Source organism: Balaenoptera borealis (genome assembly GCF_965194805.1).
Source record: "Balaenoptera borealis genome assembly, chromosome: 1".
Lineage (NCBI taxonomy): Eukaryota > Metazoa > Chordata > Mammalia > Artiodactyla > Balaenopteridae > Balaenoptera > Balaenoptera borealis.
Window position 1 is genome coordinate 133,947,389 of NC_138860.1, and position 23,577 is coordinate 133,970,965.

At 34.3% G+C, this 23,577-nt stretch overlaps 1 protein-coding gene across 4 annotated transcripts in view; it reads right to left on the bottom strand.

Annotated features, from left to right (window-relative positions):
• LRRC7 (leucine rich repeat containing 7) overlaps positions 1–23,577 on the bottom strand; it is a 519,751-nt gene that overhangs the window by 131,717 nt on the left and 364,457 nt on the right. For all 4 annotated transcript variants that reach the window (XM_082356466.1, XM_082356465.1, XM_082356469.1 and 1 more), the window contains exons 10-13: positions 20,033–20,177; positions 15,862–15,934; positions 3,762–3,891; positions 2,655–2,770 (exon numbers count right to left, since the gene is read on the bottom strand). In XM_082356466.1, coding sequence (XP_082212592.1) covers positions 2,655–2,770; positions 3,762–3,891; positions 15,862–15,934; positions 20,033–20,177 — 464 coding nt within the window. The remainder of the gene's footprint in view (positions 1–2,654; positions 2,771–3,761; positions 3,892–15,861; positions 15,935–20,032; positions 20,178–23,577) is intronic.

A 23,577-nucleotide genomic window follows, 5' to 3' on the forward strand; every position in this document is an offset into this window, starting at 1 on the left:
TAATACAAACAAGGCACACCAATGAATTTATTGTTACTTTCTGCATGTTTACTTTCGAATACAAACATTTTAGATATGACTTGGAATGAAAATTTCCTTAAAAGTCTTTAATATGTTGGAATTCTATCAGCCAAATGATGAATAAATATATTTTGATAACAGAAGTGGAAAATGTTACAATAATAAGGATTGTGGAAGCAGTTAATTGTATATGCAAAAGCAATTAAGCACTATCAAATAATTTAATAAATATGAAAAGATATTGACAAGCCAAGAAACATATCAACAGAGTGTGCATTAGCTAGGTAACTTTAGGAAGGATATAATAACCTTTCTGAGTTAACAGATACTTGTAAAACATAAATAAGTATATAAAGAAAAACAGAGATTAAATTAATCACAATTATTTTTAATAGAATTATTTATTATACTAGCATTTATAACATTAAACCAAACTGCCCACTAAAGTTTTCTAATTTTTAGTTATTTAATTTAAGTCAGAAATTATGAAGTAATGTGTTATGAGGAGAAGTTTTTACATCATGTGGAGATGAATTAAAAGTAGAATATCAGTTCTGCCACATAAAAATTACATGAGAGGAAAACTCTCCAAAATCATATTCAATATCCATGATAAATCATCAGTCAAATCATAAATGTAGAGTATGGAAAGAAACTGTCAGAAAAGGATTTACCCTCATTTTTCCTTGCTCTTCCAGTGACCATCATTGAAAGTGAGCATTTATTTCGTATCGTAACTGTATGGTAAATTGATCACAGGAGCAATCTTACAGTTGAAAGTGTAAAAGAATCATTGTTCCTGAACTATAATGACAAACTTCTAAAATTTATTACATTTTAAATATAAAATTGGAATAATCATGACTTTTGGATAACATTTAATATTTAATCTTTTATCCAAGCAGTTTATTCTCCGACAGTGATGTTCAACTTTAGCCTCAGCTTTGACTGAATGTTGATTTTAATCTCAGGTTAAGATTCATTGATTAATTCATCAATTTAAAAATATTAATTTGGCTCTATACTATGTTCCAATCACTGTATTAGAAGACAAACTAGCTTATATTTCTGTCCAGATGAAGTATTTTAAACTCCTACTATTATGAGATTCTCAATGTCTTATTAAAATCTTTTGCATTGGCATTTAGCAATGGGCTGTCCTATGGTACATACTCACATGTGCTATATTTGTTGGATGAATAACTCCATTAGTAGCCCTAACTATGGGTCATTTAAAAATATTTTATAAGCATATTTTCCATATCATCATGTAAATTATTAATGTACAAAATTTGAGCAGGCCAAGTATTTAGGAGAGACTTCCAGCTCACCATGAAAACCCTCCCTCCAGGTTGACAATAATGGAGCTTGGTTCCACTGGGGACTGTAATTGAATCCACTGGAATCCATCTTCCTATGGTATCTCTATGACGATGTTTCTAATCTTATTCACAAGAATATAATTAGAAAATTCTGAAAAATGTCTTACTGAAGGTTGGGCACAACATTTAATGCATTTCCTTCATTATCTTGTCTGTTAAGAGTCAAAACAAAAAATGGGGTTGATTTGACATGAATTACTCTTGATGCACCAAGCTATGAAGCTTCCGTGTCACCTTGGTTTAAAAAAAAAATTCCAAAGCCTTCTAAAAAATATTTTATTTCTTACATGGAATATTTTAAGCTACTAAGTGAATGATTTTTGAAATTCACATTAGTAGTCTTTTCTTAGACAAACTAACAAACAAATGACTACTCCCACACTTAGTGAAACCTTAGAATCTGAACATTCTCCGTGATTCCATAAAAGCTAATCTTTGTTAGTTTTGTTGCAGTCTCTTAGCTTCTCATATTATCGTTTATCTGACTGAAACTTAATGAAAACAAAGAGTTCAAGTATTCTATTCTAATTCACAATCACTTCATCTTCTTAGAAGTTATTTTTAGTCAGTATTGATTTTTATCCTTTCCTATTTGAGGACAACTGTGGTAGAAATAATGATGAACTGCATTTTCACCCATTCACCAATATAACAACTTTGTCACAAGAAGAGGACCTATCTTTTCTTTGTTCATCCTTTTCTGACCATGACTAAATAACCATTTGGTTGTCTTTACTATAATGTGCAAACCTTATGACTTTTGAGTACTAGCTTCTTGGCAATATTCTCACCAGTGTTCTGGTGGTGTGGACAGTATATACATAGCTCAGTTAATTTACTGGAGACATAAATATATACATGAAAACATATATGTATGCATACATACATAACTGTGTACATATTTTTATTAATAAATTTTGTAGATTTTCACTACAATTATTTTTCCATGTTTTCATAATATTATGCTTTCTGCATATGGGAGGGTTTTGGTATATAAATTTGGGTGTATAAATTTTACATAATTTTAATATACAATATATGTTTCTATATAATCAAACAATAAAATTTTGAAATATCAGTTTAAAAACAATTTAGCTTCTGCCATTTTCTAAATGGATATTTGCATACTTATATAAATATTTGTATTCCATATACTTCATAAGACACAGAAAAATTTTTCAAAATTATTGATAAGAAACAATAATTTGCTTTTAGAAAATAATATGTGATTGTGAAATATTGCAGAAATACCTGTTGTCACTCAAATTTAAGACTCTTAGTTTCTGCATCTGTCCAATTTCTTCAGGAAGAAATTCCAGTTTATTGGAGCGTAGAGACATAACTGTTACATTCTTACAGCTTCCAATCTATGGGTAACAAAAGAAAAAAAAAGTAAAGAATCACAGTGTAAACTATTTTTATACTAACATTTATAATTTATAAAGTAATTTAATTTATAAATTTCTTTATCACTTTTAAGACTCTCAATATGTGTATTGTTTTATTTTTTATAATCTCACTCTAAAATATGTCTATAATACATATATTCCTTTAGATATTAAGACTGTGTATCTCATATTTTTTTACATATTATGAAGGAAAAATTTTCTTCTTAATTTTATGATTAGAATACTTGTTAGCTTCATTGTTTTCATAAATCACATTGTTTTTGTCTATCCACGTAAGTACTAATAATCTATGTTTATAATAGATCATATATGCTCAAAAATGAAATATTGTTGATATTTCCTTTGCAAAGTTAGTTTTATTTCATGTTACAATGGTATTTTTATTTTTATTCATAACTTTTGTCTCTAAATAATGATATATGAATTATTCCTCCTGTATTATGAAAGCATTTAATAGAAAATGTTAAATTGAAACTTCACAGTGTTTTCTTGACATGAATACATGAAAGTCCCATTTAGAGATGAATGCTAATGGACCATTTTGGTGGATCCTGAAGTTAAAACAACATTATGCAACATGATACTTTAAAAAACTTATTTATATTAAAAACTTTCACTTAGAACTGGAAGTATAGTTATCTCAAAATTTATTGATTGCTTTTAAAAGCAAAATATGTAAGTTGGATTAGTTAAAATTGCATTCCTTAGCATGAACTAATTTATAATATTTTATTACTATTTTTGGAAGCAGTGTTTAAATCAAATGTATTTCCTGGGTCAAATATAAGAACTTATAACTTGTCATTTAAAAAAGAATGATTAACAAATAAATAATTCCTGTATACATTCACAGCTCAGCTCGTAAGCTACATTGCTACTGCACCTGTTAAGATTTAATCCCAAAACAGATTCATTAAAAGAAATTAATAGAAACAAGTTTATTCCTCACTTCTCTGGGTAATTCTGGAAGGAAATTCTCATCGACTGCTAATGTTCGAAGACTGTGAAGGTAGCCAATAGTAGAAGGTAGTGACTCCAGTTCATTACAGCTACAGTCAAATTCTTCTAATAAAGATAAACTGAAAATTAAATACATTAGTTAGACATATTAAAAGGTCAAGTGACACAAAATTTTTGGAAAAGCCATATATTCAAATTCACCAACCAAATTATTTAGCTAGTGACTGCGTAATATTATATAAGTTAATTTATCAGTTCAGCCAAATGGTTCAATACCATTTAATAAGTTGTTCAATTTGCTGAAATAAATGTAGTTCATTTTTATCCTTTCTTAATTCACCTGTCATTTAAATGAGCCATTGAGAATGACAAAAGGTTTTGTTTGTTTGTTTTTATACAACTTAGGTGTCACATATAGTCAGAGGCTCATAATGTATATCCTTGGAATGAGTGCATATAACTGGCATGGGCAGGTAGAAGGGTATAGAGGGCAGGTCCAAGAAAGGGAAGATAAGGGGGGCAAAATATTAACAACAAAAACACTGATTAAATGCTAGGTATTTTACTAAGCATTTTAGAGATAAAAATAACTACTCTTTTCTTTATAATAACTCTAGCAGATATCTATTATTTTAAACCCATTTTACACATAAGTAAATTGAGGCGTAAAAAGGCTAAGTAACTTGCCAAGGCCACACAAAGTAGGAAAACTAGTACCTAAATGCAGACAATATGGTTCCACTCTATTTTCTTGCCTCTCAGCCTGTGCATCAGTAGCAGAGGCTATGGACAGGACTCATTTCAGCCTGCAGATGTGTTTTGGTTGGTTTACATAGTATTTTAAAAAGTGGTAAACTCAACATAATGACCCAGACTTTTGGTGCCTTTTGAAAAAGAAGATGATCTGCAAATACTGGGCCTTTATTCTTGCATGACAATAATGGAAACAGAGTAATGGCTGCTGTCTTCAAATGAGCACAGTTCTCCAGTTTGCCACAATCTCCACCACTCCAAACTTAGCCTGCTTTACCCCAAATCTATAGAAAGGAATTGTATGTGTATACTTTCAAGCTATCACAAGGGAACAAGACATTTCATTGTCTGGTTTGAGATAGGTGGGAAAGAAAGAGGGCCTGGCACAGAGTAAGCACTAGCTATATTTAAGTTGTCATTGATGTTAATATTATTACACTGTTATTACCATTCATTTCATTGTTTTACTGTAATAGGAAGGAACCCTCAAGGATGATGATCTCACCATTGTAAAGGGAAGAATGAATTAGAATTAGCTGGAGTAATATTGTAGAATCAACTTCCCTTTTTTTATATCTTGGAACTAGCTGGCTTGAATGCAATTTATTCCCATAATTTAGTTAACAAGTGAACACAGAAATTAAGCATTTGGGATTTAAGTTAGTCAGAATGGATTTGTGTCCCAGTCTTGTCACTTATTAGACATATTATCTTGGGTATCAAAAAATAAAACAAGGATCAGAGCTCAAAAATCAAAGCTGATTTTATTTACTGCCAGGCAAGGGAACACTCCCTGTTCACACTCAGAAGAAATTCACTTAGTAGTGCACTGCGGGGGGGGAAAAATCAGTGCCAAAAGGGGGTGGTGACAGGAGGTCATGATGATCATGCTCATTAAAGATGAAAAATTTGCATTATGGAGAGGTTGGAATAAGTTCACAGGTCTGTGTACAAGTAGGTAAATCAAGTCCCATCATTCATGGGTCAGGGAAGAATCTAATTCAGTCAAGTTCAGTCTGACCCTGATCCGGGTAACTCATGATTTATGATCCTTAACAGCTTCAACTGGTTAGAATCCAGAAGTGGTGAAACACAGTATCCAGCTGTGAATAATAGCTCTTAGGCAAAAGCTTTTCCTTTTGCATAGACAAGTCATATCACTTTTCCACAGGCCTTAGTTTCTTTGTATTTGTAGTGAGGATACTAGTAATTCCTGCCTCATGCAGTTTCTCTGAGTATTTCATGAAATACTGTAAGTAAAGAACTTAGCACAATACCTGCCATAAAATACACACTCAGGAAATATTTTCTCTTTTTATTAGTGAACCCTGAGAAATTAATTTCTAAATCCTTTGAGGCCCGCACATGCAGGGGTGGTCGTGTCAATGGGTACCAGACATACATGGCTGTGTGACTCTGTATGTATGCATTGGTGGCGGCAGAAATCAATGTATGTGGAAAACCCAGTAACAGATTATTTGTTTCTTAAAAAAAGTCTAGCACAGTGTCATACACATATAATACACTAAGAAAATTTGGTAGAATTGAATGAAAGAGGTTTCTATCTATGGTTTGTGGTCATGTACTCAGCAAGTGGTCATGAAAGTACGAGTGATTTTTAAAAATAAAAACTAGTGAGAGAGTGGCATGTACATATATACACTACCAAATGTAAAAGTGATAGCTAGTGGGAAGCAGCCGCATAGCACAGGGAGATCAGCTCGGTGCTTTGTGACCACCTAGAAGGGTGGGATAGGGAGGGTGGGAGGGAGACGCAAGAGGGAAGGGATATGGGGACATATGTATATGTATAGCTGATTCACTTTGTTATAAAGCAGAAACTAACACACCATTGTAAAGCAATTATACTCCAATAACGATGTTAAAAAAATAAAACTTCAGATGTATGTTCAGAGGTAGAAGTCAAAGAACTAAACAATTAAATAATATAATTAAGCTTTCTTATTTTTCTTTCTTTTATAAAAACATTTTTGAAGTTAGTCTTGAATCATAGTAAGGCACTCCTTACTTTGCACAGATTTCAGTTACCATGGTTTCCTTAAATAACATTTGTGCCCCAACAACATGGCTCAAATTTCAATTACCTCAGTATATTAACTGTGAGTAACTGCATAAAGTACAAACTTTGCTGCTAACTCTTCAGTCCACAAATCGCTGTGTAAATAACAGATGTACATCATGATCAGTGACTAGTCATATTACTTTTTTGAGTCTGTCGGTGATCAGCCTCTGCACATCCACTATTCAGTTCATACACGGATAGTAAGTCTCTTAGTTATGTTGCCTTCTTGTCAACCGGCTGTAGAGAGATACTATAGGTACCATAATTTAACATTTAAAGCGCTACTCCTGTTGGATAATGCTCTTTGTCATCCTAATTCTCTTGGGGATTTACATGAAAATGTGAAAGTTTGCTTTTCATCACCAAGAACAATTTCATTAATCCAACCAGTGGACCAAGGAGTTATTTCAACTTTGAAGGCCTGTTATCTTACACAGACTTTTGAATAGGCTATTGATGCTACAACTGGAGATCATACCGTTTCTTTAGCTGAGTTTTGGAAGAAATATGACATAAAGCATTCAACTGAAAATATTCAAACATCATGGCAGGAAGTAACAGCAAGTAATACTCATGCAGTGTAGCAGAAACTTTTAGCACACTGTGCAAATAACTTGGCAGGATTTGAACTGAACATACATGGGATTATAGAAGAAACAGCTGACTGTGGGAATGCTGCCTGCCACTATTTGAGAGCCTGTAGATCTGCTGCCAGAGGAACTTAGTAAAGGAAAACTTGTTGACATCAATGAGGAAAGTGGTTGTAATGAAAAGGATGAAGATGCCTCAGAGGAAGTGACCCTGGCAATAAACTTTACATTAAAAAACTCTCAGAGATATTTCATGATATTGAAAGCACAAAGGATAAAAGCTTGGAAGCTGATCCAAGCTTAAAAGGAGGATGACAATTCACTGACTCACAGAAAAGATGTTCACTCTGAATTACAACTTACACAATGAAAAGAAGGCAAGCACTGTTCAAACTAATTTTGATAAGATCTTTTAAAAAAACCCCACTTTAATTCTTGATGTTCCTAATGTTTACAATGACTGTGTATTAAATCCATGTTGATTTATTATTTTTCCATTTCTCTATACATTTATAACCAACAGCAACAGTATTTAATGTTTGAAAAGGTTTAAAGATCTTTTGTCAGAACAATCATAATTTCCCCCATTGATTCTTAAGACTACTTTGCATAGTTTCAGTGTTCATGGTTGTTTTCATAGTCCCCACTACTGTGCAAAGTGAGGACTTCCTACAATAAAAAGACAACATTTTTACTGCACCATGGGATATACTGAATTAATAATTTATAGCCTGAAAGTATTTTACATTTTTGGGTTACAAAAAAAAACCTATTACGTGCAAAACACACATTCTTCAATGATCTCTGAATTCAAAGGATTCAAACTCAAAATCTAACATTCCAGCTGACTTTATTGATGGTTATCTTGTTATAAATCACCTAAGGTATTTTAATACAGGATCCTATATGAATACAGTTGTACCACATTTACTCAAATTATCACTGGCATTCAAAAGATAGACCAAAATAAGTGAAATAAATCTGACAGAGAAAGACAAACACCATACAATCTCACTTATGTGTGGAATCTAAAAACAAAAATACAAAAAAGTAAAAAAAAAAAAACCCACAACCAAGCTCATATATACAGTGAACACCTTTGGTGGTTGCCAGGAGTAGGGGATAGGGGGTAGGAAAAATGGGTGAAGGTGACTAAAAGGGACCAACTCCCCGTTATAAAATAAATAAGTCATGGGGATGTAATGTACAGCACTGTATAGTTAACAATACTGTATTGTATATTTGAAAGTTGCTAAGAGAGTAGATCTTAAAAGGTCTCATCACAAGAAAAAGGTAACTATGTATGGTGAAAAATGTTAACTAGATTTATTGTGGTGATCATTTTGCAATACATACAAATATGGAATCATCCTGCTGTACATCTGAAACCACATTACCCTTTGTACAAAAAAAAAGATAGACCAAATGCTACCTTTTTTAGAAGTTTTCTCTATAGTCTATAATAGTACACATTAAAAGTGAAAACAAGCTGCAAAGGAAGTATAAAGTACCTTTATAAGCACTGCTTCCCAAACTTTAGCGTGCATATAAATCACCAGCAGAACTCGCTAAAATGCAGATTCAGATTCAGTGATTTGGGGTGGGGCCCAGATTCTGCATCTGAAACAAGCTAGTGGGTGATGTAGAAGCTCCTGGTCCTGGGACCACACATTCTTAAATAAAGTACTTGCAAATATGTCAAGAGTAACATTAAAACACACACACACAGATGGAGATATATACCATGTTCTTGGATTGGAAGATTCAACATTGTGAAAATGACTATACTACACAAAGCAATCTACAGAATCAATGAAATCCCTATCAAACTACCAATGGCATTTTTCACAGAACTAGAATAAAAAATTTCACAATTTGTATGGAAAGACAAAAGACCCCGCATAGCCAAAGCAATCTTGAGAAAGAAAAACAGAGCTGGAGGAATCAAGCTCCTGGACTTCAGACTATACTCCAAAGCTACAGTAATCAAGACAGTATGGTACTGGAACAAATACAGAAATATAGATCAGTGGAACAGGATAGAAAGCCCAGAGATAAACCCATGCACATATGGTCACCTTATTTGTGATAAAGGAGGCAAGAATATACAATGGACAAAAGACAGCCTCTTCAATAAGTGGTGCTGAGAAAACTGGACAGCTACATGGAAAAGAATGAAATTAGAACACTCCCTAACACCATACATGAAAATAAACTCAAAATGGATTAAAGACCTAAATGTAAGGCCAGACAATATAAAACTCTTAGAGGAAAACATAGGCAGAACACTCTATGACATAAATCACAGCAAGATCCTTTTTGACCCACCTCCTAGAGAAATGGAAATAAAAGCAAAAATAAACAAATGGGACCTAATGAAACTTAAAAGCTTTTGCACAGCAAAGGAAACCATAAACAAGATGAAAAGACAACCCTCAGAATGGGAGAAAATATTTGCAAATGAAGCAACTGACAAAGGATTAATCTCCAAAATACACAAGCAGCTCATGCACCTCAATATCAAAAAAACAAACAACCCAATCCAAAAATAGGCAGAAGACCTAAATCAACATTTCTCCAAAGAAGATATACAGATTGCCAACAAACACGTGAAAGAATGCTCAACATCATTAATCATTAGAGAAATGCAAATCAAAACTACAATGAGGTATCACTTCACACCAGTCAGAATGGCTGTCATCAAAAAATCTAGAAACAATAAATGCTGGAATGGGTGTGGAGAAAAGGGAACCCTCTTGCACTGGTGGTGGGAATATAAATTGATACAGCCACTATGGAGAACAGTATGGAGGTTCCTTAAAAAAGTAAAAATAGAACTACCATACGACCCAGCAATCCCACTACTGGGCATATACCCAGAGAAAACCATAATTCAAAAAGAGTCATGTACCACAATATTCATTGCAGCTCTATTTACAATAGCCAGGACATGGAAGCAACCTAAATGTCCATCGACAGATGAATGGATAAAGAAGATGTGGCACATATATACAATGGAATATTACTCAGCCATAAAAAGAAATGAAATTGAGTTATTTGCAGTGAGGTGGATGGACCTAGAGTCTATCATACAGAATGAAGTAAGTCAGAAAGAGAAAAACAAATACCATATGCTAACACACATATATGGAATCTAAAAAAATAAAATAAAATAAATGGTTATGAACAACCTAGGGGCAGGACAGGAATAAAGACGCAGACGTAGAGAATGGACTTGAGGACACAGAGAGGGGGAAGGGTAAGCCGGGACAAAGTAAGAGAGTGGCATAGACATATATACACTACCAAATGTAAACTAGATAGCTAGTGGGAAGCAGCTGCATAGCACAGGGAGACCAGCTCGATGCTTTTTGACCACCTAGGGGGTGGGATAGGGAGGATGGGAGGGAGATGCAAGAGGGAGGAGATATGGGGATATATGTATACGTATAGCTGATTCACTTTGCTTCAAAGCAGAAACTAAGACACCATTGTAAAGCAATTATACTCCAATAAAGATGTTAAAAAAAAAGATAAATAAGAGACTTATATAAGAAATGGAAAAATATCACGGTAGAGTGTTCCCTAACTTGTATAAAGAGTTCACAACACTTATTTGTCCATGAAACTTATCTTTATGTCATACCTATTAAAATCTCAAGTAATGATTATTTTGAGGAATATAATTTAGGAAATGCTGGTTTAGTTAGTAGGTGTATCGAGCTTTTAATTTAAAGGAGGAAGCTGCAGTGGTCTGGGTGGACAGAGGGAAAAGAATTAAGTCGTAAAAACAAGTAAGCATATTTTTGAATCCAAATACCCCCAATTTGATTTAAGTCAATAACTCTTTACCTTATTGGACTTCATTTTTATAAAACACTTATTAAATGTGTGAGCACTTTCCATGTATTAACACATTTAATCCTCACAACATTCTTAGGAGGTAGGCATTATTACTATGATTTCCATTTTACTGAGGAGGAATCTAAGGCTCTACCCAATAGCACATCGAAGAGCCAGGTTTCGGACCCAGAAGGTCTGGCTCCAAAGCCAAAGCAACCAACTGCTTCGGTAAACTTCTCTAAGGGAGCTTCATTTTAAACCAGCATCGCAGGTAATTCTGATGCAGGCACGATGGAATAGGGTTCGAGAAGACAGTTATCTGATAGCTGTATAAGTAAGCTGAATCCAGTTAGTGGTTCTTAAACTTTAGCATGCATCAGAATCCCTGGAAGGGCTTGTTAATAATACACAGATTGCTGGTCCAATGCCCAGAGCTTCTGATTCAGTAAACCTGGGATTGTCTCCGAGAATTTGCACTTCGAACAAGTTCCCAGTTGAAGCTGATGCTGCTGATCAGGGGACCACGTGTTGAGAACCACCAGTCTAGACTAGACTATGGAAAAACTTGAATATTAGTGTGAAGATATTTGGGTTTTATCCAATGAAGGGTGTGTGTGTGTGTGTGTGCGTGCGCGCACACACTTTGTTTTTAATTTTTTGACTCGAATAACATTACATGATACGAAATTCAAAAAGTATACAATAAAAGCAAGTCTCCCTATTTACTCTACTGGCCAGCCCCCAAATTCTCCTCCCCAAAGCCATGTACGTTTCCAGTTTCTTGTGTATCCTTCCATGCTTAGGGAATAGAGGGGAGCACAGTTTTTAGCATTCAGATACCTAGAATGCTTATTTTCTTGTTATTATAGCAGTCTAGTAAGTAGACTACTGGAATTTACAATCTAGGGTATTGATATCATATAAACTAAACATCTGGATCAAAGAATTAGAATTTTAGACATAGGTGGAAATTACAAATGAAGAAACTAAGCCACTGAGCGTTTAAATAATTTGTCCAAGTTCACACAGTAAGTGGCGTAGCCAGGGTTCACACCCATGCTATTTGACTCCAAAGCCAGTGCTCCTTGCATTATTCCTCAGGAGTTTGAGGCCCATAGGAAAGAAGGGATTTACCCAGCTTTGCATAGTTACTTAGACTTTCTGATTCTAGTTAGCGGTCTTTCTCATTGACCATACTCTATGATGGAATGATTTTTAAAATATCCATTCAAATTTTTGAGATTTTATTGCTTTTCTCCAAAACTACGAAGCTAAGAGAGAGTAGGTTTAGCGTATGGTTTCTCTTTTTATGGGAGATCTTTTGCCTTTAGAGCAATGGGGCTCTTAAATGACCTAATATTACAAAATGTGTGACTCAACTATAACATATATTAAGAAGCATCATAGGACCCAGCAATCCCACTACTGGGCATATACCCTGAGAAAACCATAATTCAAAAAGACACATGCACCCCAGTGTTCATTGCAGCAGTATTTACAATAGCTAGGTCATGGAAGTAACCTAAATGCCCATCGACAGACGAATGGATAAAGAAGATGTGGTAGAAATATACAATGGAATATTACTCAGCCATAAAAAAGAACGAAATTGGGTCATTTATAGAGACGTGGATGGACCTAGAGACTGTCATACAGAGTGAAGTAAGTCAGAAAGAGAAAAACAAATACCGTATATTAACGCATATATCTGGAATCTAGAAAAATGGTACACATGAACCAGTTTGCAAGGCAGAAATAAAGACGCAGATGTAGAGAACAAATGTATGGACACCAAGGGGGGAAAGCGGGGATGGGGCGTGGTGGTGGTGGGATGAATTGGGAGATTGGGATTGACATGTATATACTAATATGTATAAAATAGATAACTAATAAGAACCTGCTGTATAATAAATAAATTAATTAATTAAATTAAATTTAAAAAAAAGAAGCATCATAGGTCAATTAACAGCTTAGCTTTGAAATCTGATAACTTCTCTCAGCCTCTGTTTCTGCATCTGTTGATGGGGAGATAATAATACACATTGAATAGTGTTGATGGGGCCTTTAAATAAGAATACATGTAAAGCACCAAACACGGTATCTGGCACAATATGAACACACACAAAAAGTTGTTTGTTACTATTTTCATTGCACATTCAATTATTAGAGTGGCTGGAACTCCTAGGCACAACTTAAGATTCAACAACAAAAATAACCAATTTTACAAGTCATTTGGCACAAAAGTCATGGAATCCATTTCAACTGTGAAAGATGTTGAAAAATGAATTCTTTCAGCAATTTTTACTAGTTGGACTATTGAAAATTACCAAAGATAAGTCTAACCTATTGAAACATTCGATGTGCAGAATGAGAATATTTTTGGTCACTGCAGCTGATCTGAACATTTTGGTGCGCAGAGTTCTAGGTAGAATGTCTCATAATAAAATAAAGACTATTTCACTACTTCCAGAACACTTTCTGCGTGTGATCTGGGTGCCATTAAATGGGATTCTAATCAAATTTTATCTCTAGCCTTGAACTAAATCTCTGATCTATCAGTTCTGAATTCCCTAAAGAAAGCAAAGCCATTATATCATTATTATTATTTTTACTTCATACAGATTGTTTATTAAGGTATACTATAAAATTTTAGAAATTTAGTTTATTTTTTGCCACAAGTGCTACCTTGAAGTGAGAACATGTTAGACAATGGCTGTCACAATTTAACCATCCAAGACATGATGTATTATAGAACTGAAATCTTCAAACTTTTTCATTTTAGGACCTCTTTACACTCTTAAAAATCACTGGTAATCCTAAAGTACTTTTTTTAATATGGTTTATATATATCTATTGGTATCTACAATATTATAAATTAAAAGGGGCATTTAAAAATAATTATTTATTATTCATTCTTAAATAACAATAATAAACCCATGACATGTTAATGTATGTAACACATTTTTATAAAAGTAAGTATACTTTCCAAAACAAAAACCTTTAGTGAGAAGAGTGACATTTTTATTTTTGTGAATCTCTTCAATGTTTAGCTTAATAGAAGGCAACTGGATTCTCATATCTGCTTTGTATTCAATTTGTTGTGGTATGTTGTTTTGATTAAGTTATATATAAAAAAGTCCAAACTCACACAGATAGGTAGTTGGAAAAGGGAGGAGTATTTTCATGGTCTTTTTGGATAATTGTGATTATTCTTTGATACTACACCCAAACTCAACAAGTGGCAGTCTTTTTAGGGGATACAGTAATTGCAATGTAGAATCTGAAATACATCAATGAACTTTTCTTACTTTTCATACCAATACATTAAAATCAACTAACCTTTTTGCACTTTGAATGGGTCTATTTCTCATGTGTGATTTTGTAGCTCATGCATTGGTCATTTGGAAAGTGTGGCTTCACTGAGTTGAACAGATTTTCCAAATGTTGACACATTTCATATTACAATATCAACAAATCACATTCATTATTACACCAGTGATATCACACCAGTGTTATCAGAAAAGGCTTTAAATATTGGGAAGCTGTCAAACTCACAGTGGCAGATACAAATTTTCCAAAATTCTAATTTTTACTTGATAGCTCAAATTTCACTGTTGGCAACAAATTCTGTCAGTTGTTTCCCTTGAAGTGACAAGCTCACTTTGTTCATTTTTGACAAAATTCTACCAAATACTCAAGTCTGAGTAACTACAGTTTGTCAGTCATTCTTCCTCTTTTTAAAATAGACTTTACTTTTATAGCTGTTTTAGGTTCACAGCAAAACTGAGCAGGAGGTAGAGATTTCTCATATACTTCCTCCTGTTTTTTTATTCTGCCTTTTTTTATTGTAATAAAATACAGTCATATAGTCCATTTCTTTAACACTTCCCTCCATGGCTTTATATGAATGTCAAAACATCAAATTGTAGACTTTAAATATATGCAGTTTATTGTACATCAATTATAGCTAATAAATCTGTTTTTTTAAAAAAAGCTAGGCTTTCTCCCCACCACCCCAAGTACACCCAAATCTGTTAAATTATGGATTTATATAATGCTTCACATGAAATGTGGGGCAAGATTCCTATAAAATGGCCTTACATAATGTTAGAATAAAGACAACTTATTGATTTCTCACTTTACACAAGTTGTAAACAAAAGAATTTCAGTGAAACACTGTTAATAACATACATATGTTTCTTAAAGAGCTGTAAATCAAACATTAATGGCAACATAAAATTAGAAATAAATCGCTCTCAAATAAATGGAATATATTTTGTCCTTAAAAGGCAATGATGGCCTTCCACCTTGAAGCTTTTTAAAATGCAAGCTAAAACAGATGCTTATCTCCTTAAAGTCTAAAAATACATTAAGTTTCCACAAATATCAAATTTTACTAACAGTGTAATGGTGACATATACATAATGCAGATCTTATAAAAATTGATTTGATTTTGTAAGACATAAGTGAATTTAGAGCTGCTACTCAGTCAAAAACATCAAATTAATAGTATCTGGAAAATTACAGGCAATGGTATAATTGAAGGTCTGGGTAATCACTTTGCTTATGAAAGAGTGATGGTTAAGTATTTCTTATGATATTATCAATATATAGTTGGGTGTCAATGCAGCGTCTAAATATAAAACTAAATTAAGATAAATTATATACAAATATATAACTAAATAAAATGCGGTCTAAAATGAGTTTACATATGAACAAAATTATTGATATCTCTAGCAGAAAACGTGTGAAAGTAGAAAACTCAATATATTCTTTTGTTTCTGGCTTTAGAGAGACTGGTATGAAACTTTGTCACTTACTTTCCGATTGTATTGGGTAGCATTGTAAGTTGATTGTCATCTACTTTTAGAGTAGTTAGTTTTTTCAACAAACCTAAAACAGAGAAGAAGGTGTATTAATATAGAAGAATAGATTTCTGACAGAAAATACAATATAAAAGGAATCGCTTTTTATGAGCTGTAGCCCTGATCAAACTACTGCCCCTGCCCACCAGTGGAGCCAGAGGAGGGCTGACAGTCTCAACATCACTTGATTGGGTCGCGAGAAATTTTGGGCTGGGTTACAGATGGCTCTGCAAACATGAAACCAGGTTGCAAAGCAGTCTTTAAGAGAATCACAGTTCCTAGGTCTGAAGTAGTGGTGAGAAAATTTCGAGGCAGGATAGGGATTAAGGCCAAAAGATTGATGCAACAGATTTTTTTTGAAGAATGGAGTAGTGGCTCTGACAGTTGACAGAAGCTTCTATAGCTTTAAAGGTTGAAGTGAGTTAGGGCTCCCTTCTTAGTTCCACGTCTGTGGACTTAAGGGAACTTCACTCATTTGTGGTGTGGCTACTGTGTCACTCACATATTCCATCCAAGGGTGTGCCCTTTGGACACATTCTGGAGTTTCTGTAGGAATCTGGTTGTCCTTGGAGTGGAAATAGGCCATCAGCCTCAGCTCTGTTGCTCATGACTTCCTCTTGCAGATAAATACTACATAGCTATATCGTATCTGCTTGGACTCTCTTCTACCCTCAGGAACCAAAGGTACTTTATCCTATTTCTTCCTCAATTCCCCACCTCTTTATCCTATATTCCCAACTCAGATATACTGAAGAGAAAGAAAAAGGAGGCTTTTTTTGCTATGATTTTAGCTACTTATATATAAATATATAATAAGAAGCAATGTATTAAACATTAATATCAAAAACAGCTAATATTTACATGGCATTTACCCTAGATAATAGAATTTTGAAAGCCAAATGGCTGTGCACTCATCATATCTAAGATTATAATAATTATTATATTATTATAGTACCTAACATTGATTGAACATTTACTATGTGCCAGGTACTGTTCTAAGCAATTTTACTTATATTAATTCATTTATTTCTCAAAATAATCCCCTGATGCAGGTACTATTACTTCCCCACTTAAAAGATGATAAAACTGAGGCACAGAGAGATTAAGTAGCTTGTGTAAAGTCACACAGTTAGTAAGGTAGAAAAGCCAGACTTTGAACTCGGGTAGCTTGACTACAAAACCTGTGTCTTTAACCACTAAGTGAATAAGATAAGTTATTTGGGAAAGTAAAAAAATTATATTCTCCTTTACTGAGTTTCTCTGCTATCCAAAGAAGCTGATTATTAAAGCTCTATCTAGAAAATGTAAAGAGCCCCCTTCATTTTCCCTGGAACCAGCACAAGGAAAGGGACTCAGCATACAGGGTTCATTGTTGAATATATCACTCCATTCAAATACCCCACAACTGCAGAATTAAAATAGGTGTAAAGGAAGCAAAGATTTTATTTTAGTTGCTATTTCCCTTTATTAATACTGTGACGTTTCTTGTCTTTTATTCTTTTAAATGTTGGTAGTTCAATAGACGATCCATGCTCAAATAAAGAAGAAAAGATGCAATTTACCATCCAATCAGAATCAACAAATTATTTTAGGACCTTTGAACAGAGTTCCCAGGTATTTCTCTTGACCAAGAAGGAAATTCTTAGAGGAAAGTCAGCCATTCTATGTGTATAATCAGGTACTCTGGCAACTCTGCAGATGTTTAAATGCAATTTTCCCTAAAAGGTCAATAGGGTCCAAAGAAAGTTCCAGGAGTAAGCTACTAACAAGTTACTTTCTTAATTTGAGAACCACTCAGATTCTAAGTGAAGATGTTAAATATGTAATACCACCTGCCTGTGCTGGTCTGTTTTATCATCCCAGGATCTAATCTGATATTTTCTATCATCTATACATGCTGCCTTCCCCAGACCAGAAGTCTAATTCCCTAGTCTGCTTTCTTAATGGAAGATATTTTAAACAAATAATCATATCATCTTTTATTTCACTATGTGACATTTTCATTTCCAGAATTTCTAATTGGTTCTTTTTTATAACCACCTTTTCTTAGTCATAGCTCCTGTTTTTGTTTTATAAGTTATTTTTATTTTTACAAATGTTATTCTTCCTTTTATCTATTTGAGGATCTGCACATACTTAAACATTTTTTTTACATTGCTTGATAATTTTGGTTTCCCTTGGGGTAAATTTTCCTATTGTTTGAGTTTTTGGTTGTTGTAACATTAGTTTTCCTTTAAAATTTTTGTTTTCATGCCCATTTGTGAGGGTGAATATTTTTCCTTACCTATGCTCACCCCTCCCTGTCTGGCACTTTTATGGTTACCTCCACCTGACCCCCAAGTTTCTGGAGTTCAGAACCAGGTCTTATATTAGCAACACAGTACTCTCATTTGATGTGGATATTGCAGATTCAGTCCAAACCAGCTTGTGACGTGCCGTAATTTTCAGCAGTGAATCTGTATCTGTTCTCTCCTTCCACCCTAGCTCTACATATTAGTTGCAGGTTTTTTCAAGTCTCTCTTTGCAGAAAAGGGTTCCTTCCCTGCCTCAGTCCCTGTAAGTCTGTATCCTCCTGGTATGCTTAAGGTCTTTTTTTTTTTTTTTTTTACTGCAGGAACAATTTATGGCTGCCACTTCTGTTTGTGGTCTGAAGCCCATCAGTCAGGCCTGGGGTCATTTCTGTGTTTCCATTATGTCTCAAATCCGGGTATATGTTCATTCTTCTTAAGCAGGGCAAAATTATTTTATTTACTAAATACTTAAGGAGCACTTACCATACACCAGGCATAATTCTTTGTACAGAGGAGGCAGTAATGAACAAAAATATGTTTTTCTAATATAGTTTTTCCATTCTCATTGTGTCTTTGAAGAGGTATGGAGTGGTGATTGAGTAGGAGAGTAAGATATGTATTTTGACCAGATGGTTATCTTGACCAGATGACCATCTCTATCATCTTGACTAGAGGATGCCCTTTTAAACTATTATATTTCCTTACCTTCTACAACACTAAATAGTATTTTCTAAGCTTATCTGGTCATAAGTTTCATCTAGGATATTTAACAAGAATACAGAACAGAGGGCTTATTACACATTTATTGAATCAGAATTTTCACAGAGAGAGCCTGGAAATGTGGAACTGTTTAATAAAGCTCTCAGATAAATCTTAGGGTGGAGTAAGTTGGAGAAACACTGTTATAAAAATATATAATTATATAAATAAAAAAGTCATCAAATCTACAAAGAAAGAAAAGCCAGCCTGTTCTGCTAAAACTAATATTCTCTATTAGCCTGAAAGAACAGTGAAAATGGAAGCAATAAAATATTGAAGAAAAATTTGGGGAACTGTTTTGTCTTCTAGCTTCCCTTCAATCAGGCTACCTAGGTTGTGACTCAATTTTCAGAAGCATTAATAAGTTCCAGAATATACGATACATCTAATTCAGAATGTTAAAAACTACATTCCAAAGTTAAGTAGTTTGATGATTATTCTCCTAGCTGTTTCCTCTCATAAATAATAAGATATACATACAAAAGGTTTACTCATATTTAAATTAGATTCTTTCATTATTTTACTCAGAGAAAAATTTATGACAAAAATAGATTGAGTGGTTAATATATACTAACAGACAAAATATCTGGCCTCATGAATCTTAAATATAAAGGTGAGATGTCTTTTTTGAATAATAGAAATATGAAGATATTTCACATTTATTGTGTTATTCCTAATTACAGTGATGTTACAATAATATTAAAAATAGAATATAGCCACACCGTGGATAGAAGCTACTATAATTCTATAGTAATAAAAGGAGACATACATGTTTATCAAAGTACTTAAATCTAAGATATATACTCCTTATAATAACATTTTACAACTTAGGAGATCTAAAATTATTTAAAATATATCAATTTAGTAAGATCATTTTAATAGGAGGGTCTTCTTGAGTTTGACAACTACAGTTACCATTTCATTTTAAGATATTGGTAAAATATTTTATCACCTTGAATAATGATCATGCTAATTTATTAATATCATGCTAAGAGTATATACCCTACATCTGTGAACAAACTATAGAAAACACTATATTTGACATAAACATTCATGATGAAATATTACGTTCTCACCTATAGAGTCAGGCAACTGTTGCAACATATTGGATGACAATAAGAGGTCCTCCAGGGCTTCACATCCAGAAATGTCCATGTCAACCGTTTCTATTCTGTTTTTTGACATATCCAGGTATACCAACGTCTTTAACTTCCCTATAGACTTGATGACATTGCATAAACTCAGGGTTAGTTGAGAAACTTTCAGGAAATATTTTAAAGTTGTAAAAACCACAACACTATAAATTAATTTTCAAAGCAAATGCAACAATAACAAGTTTTGGCGAGAATGTGGAGAAACCATAACCCTCATACATTTCTAGGAGGAATGTAAAATTATCCAGCCACTTTGGAAAACAGTTTGGCCATTCCTCAAAATATTAAACATAGAGTTTCCATATGGCCCAGAAATCCCTAGGTACATACTCAAGAATGAAATATATGTCCACAAAGAAACACAAATGTTCAAAGCAGCGTTATTCACAACAGGCAAAAAGTGGAAACAACCCAATGTCCATCAAATGATGAATAGTTAAACAAAATGTGGTATATCCATAAGCTGCAGTATTATTTAGCAATAAAAAGCAATAAAGTAGCGATACATGCTACAAAATGGATGAACCTTGAAACATGCAGTGAAAGATGCCAGTCACGAAAGACCACCTATTGTATGATTCCATTTATATGAATTGTCCAGAATAGGTAAATCTATGGAGTCAGAAAGTAGATAAGGATTGCTAGAGGCTGGAAGGTCAAGAGGAAGGGAGTAACTGCTAATGTTTCTTTCAGTGGTGATGGAAATGTTCAAAATTAGATTGTGGTGATGCCTGTTCAATTATGTGAGTATTTTGAAAACCATTGAACTGTATACTTTAAATGGGTGAATTTTATGATATGTGAATATATCTCCCAACAGAGATAATATGTTAAAAGATAGCAGCAATAATCTCAAAGTTGCTGTAGAATTAAGTAAATTGAAAGAAAGAAAGAAACAAACAAACAAACAAAGAAAGGAAGGAAGGAAGAAAGAAAGAGAAAAAGGAAGGAAGGAAAAGAAAGGAAAAAAGTTGCCACCTAAACAACATATGCTGATATTCTGATTCTTACAATTTCAAATGCATAAGAAAGGTATTAAATCGTGATTTGGGCTTCATCTTATTATGCAGAATCAATTTGTTCATTCAACAGTTCTTTTGGAGGATCTACTATGTACCAGGGCTTTTGTTATATACTGGAGAACAATCATGAATAAGTCAGCTATGTGAGGGAAGAGACTTGTCATGATACAGATAAAGTCTTTAAGGTGCTTATAGCAGTGAAGGAAACTGTCAAATAAATAACTATAATACCCTATGATATGTACAATAAAAAAAGCATGTAGAGAACACCCTAGAAACAAAGGGATGCAAATTGCCTGGAAGGCACTGCTGTCAAGAAAAGGAGAAACTGTACCTGGAAGAGAGAACAGCACAGAGAAGTGTGAGGAAGCGTGGTGTGTTTGAGGGAGAGTGGGAGATTCAACGTCACTGAATACAGTGATGAAATTAAGCATCATAAGAAGCCAGCTGTTAAACAGCCTTGCCTGTCATGTGAGGATTACGTGATCTCTATCTTATAGGCAAGGAGAGCTATTCAAAGCTTTTAAGATGGTGAATGACGTAATCAGATTTGTGTTTTGAAATAATGACTTCAGGGAAGTGTGAAGGGAAGATTCATGACTGGGGTTAGAGTAGATCTGAAAGGATTAGAAGGATTTGGAAGCAGTTTAGCTGAGGAGATGAAAGGGACCTGAGTTAAGGCAGCAGAAGTGAGGATGAAGAGGGGATGGCTCGAGAAAAATTTAGATGTGGAATGATTGGATTAGTAACTGATTACTGAGGACAGGGGAGGAATCAGGTCATACACTGGGCAGGGAGTGAATAGTGATTGTTTAGCTCGGACATGTACTATGGGAATTAGAGCAAGATAAAATTCTTCATTTTCCTTTTCTTTAAGGGCATGATTTGCAAATAAATGTCCCACATGTATCTGTGTTCAGTGCGTCATCTGCTTGTTGGTCTACCTGTATACAATTTACTATCCTGTCTCTACTTATTTGACAGAGTATAAACACATAAATATTACATAAACAAATTTATTACACAAGCACACACTTGGCACTGTGCTAAGTACTTTATACATATTACTTGACACAATACTTTATATTCTTGCTGCTCAGAACATGTTTTACACAGCAGCAGCATTGGTACAACCTGGGAGTTTGTCAGAAATGTGGAATCCAGACCCACTCCAGACCTATTGAATCAGAATCTGCACTTTGACACACATTAAAGCTTAGAGGTTAAGTAATGTCACACGCTGGTTTCCCTGAGAACTGGAGACAAAGAGAAATTTGTGAGAGAGATTCTTGGGATTAATACCAGGGGAAAGAAAGAGGGAAGGAAGGAAGCAGGATTGGACAGATGAAGGTGGGCTGTGAAGAAGTTGTGAGGAATTCCTCAGCTGACCCTTCAAATAGTATTGAAGTGGGGGGAAGGGTCCAGGCCTTCAGAGTCTTATTTGATTGATCATTGGATGCAGGTCTCCTGGAATAGGGGTGTAACCCTGCACGAGAAAGTTCTCTCAGCTGAGGCAATTCCTGAAGAGGGTGGAGAGCTGCACGCGGCATGCCCAGAGGCTGGGGAGTTCATCCAGGAGGACGGTGCGTGACAGGATATACTACAAGCAACATTCCAAAGTTGCCCCATTAATAAGTGGTGGAGCTAAAATGCAAACTCGGTTTTTATCGGAATTCAGACTGCAAAGCCTACCGATTACATTAGCACTTTCTGACTGACGCCTTAATTAACGCAGCTCATATCTCTAGCCCTGCTCCTCCAGTTCCCCACGTGGGCAGAGGGTGAACACAGTCTTAGAACAGGTGAATAGTTGCTAGGCTCGGAACTGGGTACTCTGGGTGAGTCAGGCCATGGGGCTGAGTTTCTCCTCATGCCTAGAAATATGTTCCTTGGAAAAATACTGTCACTTTACTTATAGCTCTCCACCCCAAGGAACTATTATGTTACCTTAGCTCATCTCTTCTGATGAGCATAGAAAGAATAATATATGTGATTATGTGTCTATGTGTGTGTATATTTCTTTTTTTGTTTCATTACGATGAGAAAAATTTCTTTTCTCTTTGAAGCTTCCTGAATTGCTATCTCCAGCAAACTCAATAAATATTTTGGTGTGAAGTTTCTAAATATCTTTTTTTTTGGAAGCAAAATAACAACTTGGTGTTTATTTTTGTCTTTCTAAACCCTTACTCTCAAACATCTTATAAAAGCAATAGTAGCCTGGAGTGATAAAGGCCTTTGAGGCCCAATGTCTCAGAGTTCTTGAGGATGCTGAATGTTGCTCCAACATCTTTCTGAACATAGAGGGGCCTACAGATGAGTGGTCGACAACAAATAAAATGTGGAAGCCATCACAAGCAAAAGAAGATATTGGAGTTTGCTGTTTAGTCATATTTTGATTGATTGATCTTAGAGTGATGGCCACAAGACAGAGCTATGTAGCAAACT